Genomic DNA, 10,735 nt, shown 5'->3' with positions numbered 1-10,735 from the left:
TGTCTGGACGTTTCCTTTTAATTCTATTTCTCCCAACGACATTTTCATTCGCACGGAAATATTAAAACAAGGATGAAAAGCTCCCCGAGTGACATCTTTTTCAAGATTTTCATCGCGTTCCTTGACTTTTTGTCAATAAGTATCGTTCGTTTCCGTATACTTGTATCTTTTGAAAATCAAGATACTTTATTTTTTTTTTATACCGAACGAACAATTTGCCGCAAGCATATCAACAACGAGTCTCTAATTAAGTACCCACCGCTAATTAATCCCTGAAACGTTTGTGAGCTGATATAAAAGAGATTCTTTGAAATACCTACGACTCTTTACACAATTAACAAAGAACGCTTCGGAGGATTTCAATACCTCGAAAACTGTCGTGAAGGTTTGAATTAACGCACAAATAGGAATAAGAAAAAAAACATGCGTTTGAGAAAAGACGTAGAGTGTTGCTAATCGACGCGATTCGTGAACTTGGAATGGTTTAGGTCAGATCGAAAAATAGATAATTTTATCACAGCGTCGAGTCAAGACACTGCGATATATTGATAATTCGTTCCGCAGTAGATGGACATGCACGAAGCAAGTCTGTATGACATAACGAGCCACGGTAACGACTGTGCAGACAATTGATCCCACTGGGCCTTGAAAAGTGGCAAAACATACTAAGATATACATGCGAAGACTTCTCAACGTCAGAATAGAATAGCAATATTTTTGGAAAAGAGCGAGAAATTTAATCAGAAAAAAAAAGATGTGAGACAAAATCGACGATTTTCAACAAACTTTTAGGAAAAGTAGGACATTTCATACAAATTTGTGAGTATGAATAGTTTCTCATAAAAACTTGTAGATTTTCACTTTTATGGAGAATTTGTTCAGTTCTAAGACTCAAAATTCCGAAAGGTTCGTATGCCCGAGCAATCGAAACTTGCAGTTGTTGAAAATTTGAAGAAATTTCAATTCTCCGAAGCTGCTGAGGCGAGCTTTAAAATATTTTACTATTAAGCTCGTCGTTTCGACCATTCGCAATTCGAGTCTTGAACATTTTGACCGATGAATTCGACGCAATGATCGATCAACTTTTATATATTATTTAGAATTTTGAATTAACTTTCAAGGCACATCGTGTTCAGAAAAAAATACGTCACAAATTCAAGGATATTTCCAGGACCACTGTAAATCACACCATGAAGGTTCCGCTGTCGCCGTAAGGCGAGGTGAGAAAGACGATAACCAGGCCGAAGCTCGGTAGGCTCGAGTAAATGAATCGGTCAGAGGCATAGGACGGGGTCGTCGGGGCGACGGAAGCCGGTTTATAAAATTAGGCACGTTACACCATCGCCGAGGGAGTTGCAAGGTCATCGCAACGTACTTTAACCCGGTAGTGCTGAGATCGATGGTCTCGCGGGTATAATTCTCGCCTCGTCCTCCCCTTCTTTCGCCCCTTGGTGAAGGCAGTGAACGGGTGGAAGGGGAAATATCGTTGAGTGAATATGATGATATAACAGAGGCAGAAGCGCAAAGTTATTCCGACACATTTCGGAAAGCGAGATAAATATCTTGGGCAAATTGGGCGGAAAATTTGCAGTTATATATATATATATGTATATATATACCTATGTGAAGACAGTCCAGTCGATAGCAAGTAAAAAAGTCCTTCACCCTACAAAAGGTGGTGTGGTAAGGATTTTGATATATATGTTTTTCAGTTCGGGGTCCCGATAAAAAATCCAAGGAGGTACGTCAGGTGCGCCATCTTGGATTAAAGGTACAAAACAAGTAATGGTTTTTTTAAAATAATTGTTCCTACGACAAAAATGTCGAATACAAATTTGAAGAAAACTAAATTCCCTACATTTTTTGCTTCGACACTTTTTTTCTAAGTCTGACGTGTAACGAATTATATTCGTAGGACGGAGAAACGGAAGAAAAGAGAAGGAATAGAGGAAACGTCGGGAAATACGCAGTCAAACCATTTTCGATTAAATAATCCACAGTTTTGCAATTCTTGAATGAATTTGAAGGAGTAGAGTGTGTGGAAAATATATGACCATGTTCTCTTTCGTATTATGGTTCACGATTGTAGGCTTGCGAAGTATCTATTGTTCCTGAAATTGCGTCTTCACAATAAAAATTGTTAACAAATTGTACACGGAGAGAAGAAAACGAGCAAAGAGATTTCACTCGAAACTGCAGGAAAAGGGTTTTTGCTGGAAAAAAGACGATGTCAACTATATTTATTACTACAAATGTAGCAGATTTAACTCTGCACACATTCATGATTTTCACCGATTCCAAAGTAAATTCTACATTTTACAACGTATATTTTACCAAATAAACCTGAAATTTCCCTCTTTTCCTGCAGTTTTGAGTAAAATTTCGTCTTTTATTCTCTCCGTGATTACTTCGTATATCAAAAGAACATGGAGCAAAAAAAGGACATTCCGTGCAAATGAAACCCTCACGATTGATTCTCGTGACAAATAAAAAGTGATTAATTACCCTTTGAAGCGTTACCGAATCGTACTGATTTTCGTAAAAAAAAAAGAAGGGAGGCACCTCGATGCCCAAATAAGGCCCAATACTTTTTGCACCCTGGAAGTATCAATTTTGCACTCGAAGGGCGCGGCCTTCCGCATCGGCCGGATCGTACTACCTGTCCGCGGGGATAATGGCCCTTGGGGCATAGGGCCCATTTGGTCGCAGTGGGAGTAGGAGTAGCAGTAGTATTAAGGAAAACCAGGGCCTCGTCGAGCGGTGGGGACCGCCGATCGATCCGGCGAGGCAAGGTGACGAGGAAGAATAAACGGTAATGTTTACAGCGGTTGGTAGTAGCAGCCGGGCGAGTAGCGAGCGAGTAGCGAGTGAGAGAGTGGAAGAAGGCATCGCAGGTGACGCGGCGTATTGCTCATCGAGCCAAAGCCCGGTCGAAAGCACAGCAAAGCGAAGCGAAGCGTCGCGTAGAGCGGATCGAATTAACGTAGGTAGAAAGAAAAGTGGTCAGGGAGAAGCGGCAGCATAGACTCTGACTTCGGGTCTATGACTTGTCGTTGGGTGTTAGGCGAGGCCGTCATTTCGGCCGGCAGTTGTTGTTGTTCGCGCGAGTGAAATTTGTGATCAGTGAATGAATATTTCGACTCTCCGTGGCCGTTGAAAAGGAAAAGACGCGACTCGATTGTACCGAGGAGCAAAAAGAGTTATTCGCATTTGGCACAATAAGCGTGCCGAGCGCGTGTTGGTTCATCTGAATACCGGACCGACAACACACGCTTCCAACTGTTGACAAGATGGCGTCCAAGGGGCGATTGGCGGTCGAGGAGGTGAGTGACGAAAAAACACAACAGCAACGCAGCGCGAGTTCCGAAATGTTGCGTCGGCAGGTTCAGGGAAATCGGGATGCTCCCCTTTTCAGACCTCGTTGCATGACCCCCGATTAGGCGGAGGACAAGAGTCGTCGTTGACGGCTAGAAAGGGGTCAACAACTTCTTAACCTCGTAGAATCGGGACAGCGTCGGGCCCTTCGGAGGCAACCACGCCCTTGGAACTGCGCGTCAGGGTGGTGGTGCTTTCGCGTTCTTTCGATTAAAAGACCGTGAGCGCAGATTTGAACCCATCTGCTCGACCTGCTCAATTGCTGCATCAAACGAATGACCAATCGATGTTCGATCGGCGAACAGCGGGAATGTTCAGAGGCGCGCCTAACGTCACCGAGAAGCCTAAATAGAATCGACTCGAATCGAACGCTCAACGGTCGCTGACGTACGACGAGCGGGTTTGAATCACCGAGCGGTATGAAGTTGCCAGTTATCGCTGGTGTTTCAGTTAACGGCTCATGATATATGAGAGCTGAGGAGTGTTGAAATTCAATGCACCGAAGCGCACACTTACGCCACTACTGCTACTACCACTACCGTCAGGCCCAATTTCATTGTCAGTGGGTGAAATTCACGCAGCGTGTAACGTGTAACTGTCAATTACGCGCCGTCCAAGTGTGCGTGACGTAGGGTAACGATTGCACCTACACCATTCGACCGATGTTTGCACTTCGTATTTAAGAACGCTGGGTGCAGCGGGGGTTATGGCTGTGATGTAAACGAGTAGCTTGCCATTGTGCCACACGTGTGTGAAAATTCTTTTGTCATAGATCCTATAGCGCTACGATCATCGTGCAGTATAACATGTGAATACGACCCGATGCGTAACAAACGACTTAATAAATCACGAAGCATAAATTATTGGATAAAGTACGTGAAAAATCGTATACCGGTTTTTCTTTGTATAGAAAAAACAAATGGCTGTTTTGCTACCTTGAGGTTACCTGAAATTCAGTAAAACGTTGTACAGCATTAACATAGTCACATTTTGTAAATTCAACTTCTTCGTTTGTTCTCCGAAGCTGTAGAATAGCAAGTTTTGGTACATACAGGCAACGTTTCGTTACGACAACGTTACTGACTTCAGCCTCATGCGAGATTCGCCTCGACCCTGGAGTTTTGATTGTTGAGGACACACGGTTCGATGGATGAATTGATAGAACAAGATACATTGGGGAATTGAGATTGATTGGGTAGAATTTCATTGGGTGAATGCAGCCCCGAGGTGAGAGTAGAAGTTGAAGAAGAAACGAAAATTCAAATGGGAAACTTGTAAAGAAATTAACAAAACATTGTCATTTCGATAAACATAAATGAATTTGTATTATGCTGATCCTGGAATAAGCCAAATTCCACGACATGTGTTTAATTTTAACGAGTATGCAAATTTTATTGGAAGTAATTTATTCTCCTGGCAAAACTTACGTCAATTGGTTTTTTTTTGCTGTGAAAATCGACTAATAACGACTCGATTTGTCGCGGCAAACTGAAGGCAGTAATTTTTGGAGAACCTTATCACTAGAGCCCGGATGAAAATGTACACTTAAAAAATATAGACTTAAAAAACTATGATACCTAGTAAAAAGTGAAAACTATCGTCGAGTAGAACTCGTTTTACTTTGGCATAAATGATACTAATAACAGTTGTTATTTTTTACTCCATAAATTATGTCAAAATAAAGTGTGTTCTACTAAAAAACTTCTTCCAAACACCTTGATGCTTATTCCTGAGAGAACGTTTAAAAAAAAATCTCAACTCCCAGCGAATGAACAAATCCTACTGTTATTCTTAAAAAAAGTTAGACGCGTTATTACACGAGGTTCCCTCGCCCCACGATACGAGCCTGATTCGCGATGGCGGTTCGCGCGTTTTCCGCCAGATGTCGTCGCATGCGAGCCTCGAGCCTTGCCCAACTCCTTCCTCCACGCTCTTCGCTCCTCCCCCACCATTTCTCTCGTTGCTGGCTTTGATCTTCCGGCCGCTTCGACGCCGGTTTCATCGTAGCTCATTAGGAGCCCGCGGTTCGCGTCGGAATCCGTGCCGCGTGGCGAAAACCGTAGAGTGCGTAGCTCTCGTAGATGGGAGAATCAGCGAGGATTACGGTACCCGACGCGGCGTGGCGCTGCGATCGCCAGTTACTCACCTCACCTTCGATGCTAATTTGAACGATACCGTTCGCGCTTATTATCGCTAAATTAGCTATTATGTCGTTATTTTAACGAGTCAATGTGTGTCAGGGGGCCGAGTGGTCGTCGTCTAGCTCTATGCCCAAGCCTGGCTCTGAGCCATCGCCTCCAAATAGTCAAAAGCCGCGTGTCCCTTCGCTTCCGAAGCTCTGAAATCCCTTCCATGCACCCGATATCATCGATCAGTTTCTGGTTTTTAGGCTTCCGTACCTCAAAAAGTATAACGGAACCCTGATAGAATCGCACTTTGTTGTCCGTTCGTCCGTTCGTCGAGACCCTTTTTCTCCGGAACGGGTAGAGGTAGCGAGTTGAAATTGATATCAAATACCAAGGTCTACGATACCTTGAAGGTGGAAAAAATTCAAGCTTCTAAGTAAACGCGATCAAAAGATACGATCGTCTACATCACATATTTTTATACTCGCAAACTTACAAAGCAAAATCTATAGGATATTTCCCGTTGACCTGGAATCGTGAAATTTTGAGATAAGCAAGATCTCACGGCACAAGTAAAGAAAAAAATTCGAAAATAGTTAATTTGTAGTTATATCACAAAAAAAAAAATTATCACAACTTGACCGGTCTCTTTCCCTGAATTTTTGCTGCGTTTTCACAGTTCATTTGAAATTAAAATTCGATGATTACAAAACGTTCCGATCATTACATGCGTATTCTAATTTGCGGTTATTATTCTTCATGCAGGAATTCGCACTTGGGAATTATTTTCTTCGCCCGTTCTCGTCCCCAGAGAATTCTCCAGAACGAATTCTCCGTCTGTATAATTCAAAAGTTCATTTCGTACGGTGGATAAATTCTTCTTCTTATTCTTCTTCTTCCAATCGATGAGAACCGAACGGGCACTGATCAATACCGACTAATAGTACTGGAACCTTGTTCGAAGACGGGGGCGCCCGTGTAACAAACATGTCAAAAATTGATGTATCGGGACAATCTTCCGATTGGGTACACTTTATGTACCCTTATGTATGTACCATGCAGCCAGGGGTCGCGAATGAAAGTGGGTCAAGAATTGGCCATGCTGTTATTCTACCTAGATACTGGGTATGACAATATAGCGATGTTACGAATAATTAAGTAATTGTAATCGATATTGTAAAATTCAAATATACACATTTTTGAATCTGGCGCCATTTCTCTTTGGCTAAAAGTTGACGATTGATTGACCGATGAATGGTAGACTATGCAAGTCGCACGGATATATAAGCGCCCTTTTGCATCTTATTCCGAAAATTGTCGAACTGATCCGAACCCAGGCGATTGTCTGTTTCATTATTTAACGACAAATTGATAACGGAAACAAATTAATTTATAGATTAGAGTGTCATTCCAACGTGAAGATAAACTTTTTGTAATAAAATTGCATCATCAAACTTACGGTTTTTTTTTCATCTTATTTAATATTATTTTCACAATTTTTACCAGCAAAATGAGAATTATTAACGACAGCCACGTTGAAAAAATATTCTTACGATACAAATTTTTTATAATGTATTATGAAATGACAATATTCTAATTCGTATCGTCGTAAATCGTACCTACTCGAGCTTTGTAAAATCGATCCGTAACGCAACGATGAAAATTCTTTACGTATAATCCGTGTTCAAGTATCGCGTTCAGTGTATGGGATACGTAAAAATGATACCGTCATTAATACACCGGAGGTGGACGATGACATAATTCCTCTCGCCGTCTTACTTACACTGTCGGTTTATTAGGCATATAGTGTGACACGTATTATAATATGCAAGGAAGTTCCGCAATTTTGATATTCGTCCAATTTATATGCGATCTTAGCGTGCCGAGAGATGGAGCGGAGAAAAAACCTTCCGCAAGAAACGCGAGGAAAAAATCTTGGCGGTAAACACGACGATGAAACGTTAAAGTATTCCACAAAATTACGAGGTCGAAGTTAATTTATCGAAATCTTGAATGAAAATTACTATTTTTTACACCGTTAGTTGTAAGTTTCTATCGAGATAAGTAAATTTCGATTCTATGCATCGAGTAATAACCAAAAGCTTTATTTGTTACTTATAAAGTTTGCCTTTGTCTTTTTTACGTTGACATATAAGTCGTGAAATTTTTGATTGCTAGCTAATACGGGTGCTTCTATTCAGAAGAAAAAAGAGAACGTTTTCACCAACATGTGATGGACTTTATCGTTATTAACGTTATCAGGGTCAACGTTAACAAATTGACGTCTGTTTCATTGACTTTCATATCCAAGAAAAAAATATTTATTCCTTATCAGGGTCAGTATAATAGCACGATGGAAAATTACGTTTGGGGCTTGATGCGAGAAAGCCCGTACGAAAATAGAAGAATTATCAAAAATATTCATTTTCAAACATTGTACCGTTTATCAATTATTTTACATTTCTAGGCTATTATTGATTACTATTTTCGAACAAAAGTGATTCAAATGCGAAAACGAAGTTTGTTTCTATTCTTATTCGCAAGAAAGTGTTTGAAAAAAACGTGTCACTTTTCTCTTAAAATCCGAAACATCGTTCTTGGTTTGAACGAAAACAAAAAACTATTCTTTAATTTATTATTAACCCAGAACAAATCAAAACTTGACATCCAGAATCCAGACTAAAAATTCGTGTTAACCGGTGATAATTAAACACGTTTATGAATCACGCGCGCAGTTGACGCAGACGAAGAAAAAAGAAGAATGCATGGTATAAATGTCAGCATAATTTGGTAAACTTTTTGCTCTCCCCCGTCGGTCTTTCGTTGACATCCTCACTGTTCGCACAGCATGAACTCTCCTCATCTCCGCGTCTATCTCAAAGCAAATTGTCTTGGCCTTTGCTCGCGTTTATCTAATCGCGGACTTCCGCGCGACCTCGACACGGAGGGGGAGGAGGAGGGGATACGTCGACGCATCTCTGCCTCCGGGGTAGAAGACAAGAGCCCGATCGTTGTCGTCTTCGCGTCCCACACCCACCGCATCCTCGACTCGTCCGTCGTTCGTCACAACTAGTCGCTCTCGCTCGGTTATCAGCAACGAGCAACGAAACCAACTAACGCCGGACTAAACTGACCGAATCCAAGACCCCCGCCGTCTTTCTCTCCATCTTTATCCATCTATCTTTCGATCTGTCTGCAATCTCTTGTATTCCATACCGCTTTACCGCTGCCGCCGCGGTGTGGTTAGAAACGAAGGGGTGAGTTGTTCCGAAAAGGTTGCCAGAGGACAGCCATCTGCACCGAATTTGAAGATTTTTGTTTCCCTCCCAGAGAATGGTTGGAAAATTTGCAACAGATTGTCGGAGGCCGTTTCTTAAGAAGAAAGATTTTATTTTTCTTAACCTCGACCCAGTTTTCGAAAAAAACAAACACAATGGCAATTTAAATTAACCCTGAAATAAAATTGATGCAGATAGCTATCCTCTAACCATCTTTAAAACAACTCAACGCGTTCTTGGACCAATGCGATGTCGATCGGTAATACCACGACGCATCTTTCGAACAGGGATATACACTCGCAATCATTTCGCGTTAGATAATCATTTTTTTGTCCCAACCTGTTTGGTTTTAGTTTTTCTCCCGTTTGTTTGACGTCGAGATTCTTGTCGAAGATAAAGAGACGGCTTGATTGCTTTCCGATATCCGTGACCCAGTGTGATGCACGTGGATTAAGAGATAGAGATAAAAAGAGAGCGAGGGAGAGAGAGAGCGAGAGGAATGAATATATGCGCTCACACATGCGGAGGAGAAGAAGAGCGTCAGTAATGACGTCAGGAGTACCACCGTTTCACTCGAGCATTACGTCGATAGTCGGACCGAGAGTCTGGGTCGAACAGAAGGGCGAACGGGGCGAGAGACGGAGGCGGGGGTTGGGGAGGCTGGGGAGAATAAAATAGAGAAAGAGAGAAAAATTTAAGGAGGGGAAGAAGGATGCAAAAGGAGGGAAGGAGGAGACGCGGTCTTGCCTCTCGAAGGGTTGTTCTCCCTCCCTCCCTTCCTTAAAATATATTTCAACCCCTCTTTGGAGAAAATGACTGGGAAGCACTTGTTGGTTATTAATTTTTTTTTCTCTCTCATCTTCCGCTTCTGCTTATTCTCTCAAAGCATTGTATGAAATACATCGTACCAACTTCACGTTGAACTGCGTGCAATTTTTTGGACGAGTGTGTGTGTATAGGGGAAGATAAAAAATGGGGTAGCAACCTTGCCGATGGATTATAGATAGCATGGATACATAGCGGGATGGATTTCAAAGGAGGAAAAAAAATTGAGGGAGGGTCGCAGCTTTTTACAAGCCACGTTCAAGAGGTCAAACTTCCCTTCTCTCAACGTTTTTCTATACCTGTAATGATAGCACCTCTTTAAAAATGAACCTTTTAACACCGTCAAGGCTACTCTTCGAGCTCGTGGTGAAGATACCGCACATCTGCTTGAACAGACGTATTCAGTCATCGATTACACAAATCTGGCAAAAAAATATTACACTTCAACTACATGGAACGTGTTTGGTGAATATTATGTTTTCGAGTTTGCTGAATCGAGAATACGATACGAGATTTGGAATTAAACGTGATATTCATTCTATATAAAACTCAAAATACGAGTTCAAGAAAAAACCTGAAGTGATGGAATTTTTTTAGTATGTGTACATTTTTCCCGGTTTCAGTGAGTGAAAATCTATAAGAAAAACAATATCAAAAAACAACCTGTGCAGTTTTTTGGCATCAGACCTGTGTTACGTGCCGCATTATTACAACCGTGAGGATAATCACGACGATGACGATGATTGAGAGGTACGAAGCTGCGCGTATCGTGTGTTATTGATTGTACACAATATACCATCTCCTCGTATACTCCGACTGTACAACTCGGTACCCGCATAGATATGGTGAAAACCTCCGCGTACAGGGTTATGAAAGGATAGATTGTGAAGCGGACGAAAGCCTCAACCCTAATAGGTCACCCGGGGTGGATATCACCCCAAACATTTTTCAAACGCACTCCTCCGAGAGTCCCTGAGTCGTGTAAATGGGCCTCTTGGCGCCATACTTCGTGCGAAATGAAGACCTTTTATGTTCGACCCATTTCGCACTATCTTCAACTCTACCGATGTTTTACAATATTCAAACAGTCAATTTTGAATGAGAAAACTGAGCGAGCTTTTTCTGCGATTC

At 41.8% G+C, this 10,735-nt stretch overlaps 1 protein-coding gene across 4 annotated transcripts in view; it reads left to right on the top strand.

The window, feature by feature from the left end:
* Window positions 1–2,869: 2,869 nt before the first annotated feature.
* The window catches only part of LOC124186959 (sodium/potassium-transporting ATPase subunit alpha), a 49,718-nt gene continuing 41,852 nt past the window's right edge, over window positions 2,870–10,735 (top strand). Inside the window, exon 1 of one of the 4 annotated variants that reach the window (XM_046579135.1) lies at window positions 2,870–3,323. In XM_046579135.1, coding sequence (XP_046435091.1) covers window positions 3,291–3,323 — 33 coding nt within the window. In that variant the 5' untranslated portion in view covers window positions 2,870–3,290. The remainder of the gene's footprint in view (window positions 3,324–10,735) is intronic. The other 3 variants (XM_046579134.1, XM_046579133.1, XM_046579138.1) reach the window with 3 other exon arrangements.

Source organism: Neodiprion fabricii, chromosome 7, assembly GCF_021155785.1.
Source record: "Neodiprion fabricii isolate iyNeoFabr1 chromosome 7, iyNeoFabr1.1, whole genome shotgun sequence".
Taxonomy (NCBI): Eukaryota; Metazoa; Arthropoda; class Insecta; order Hymenoptera; family Diprionidae; genus Neodiprion; species Neodiprion fabricii.
This window is presented reverse-complemented; position numbering and strand designations above follow the sequence as displayed.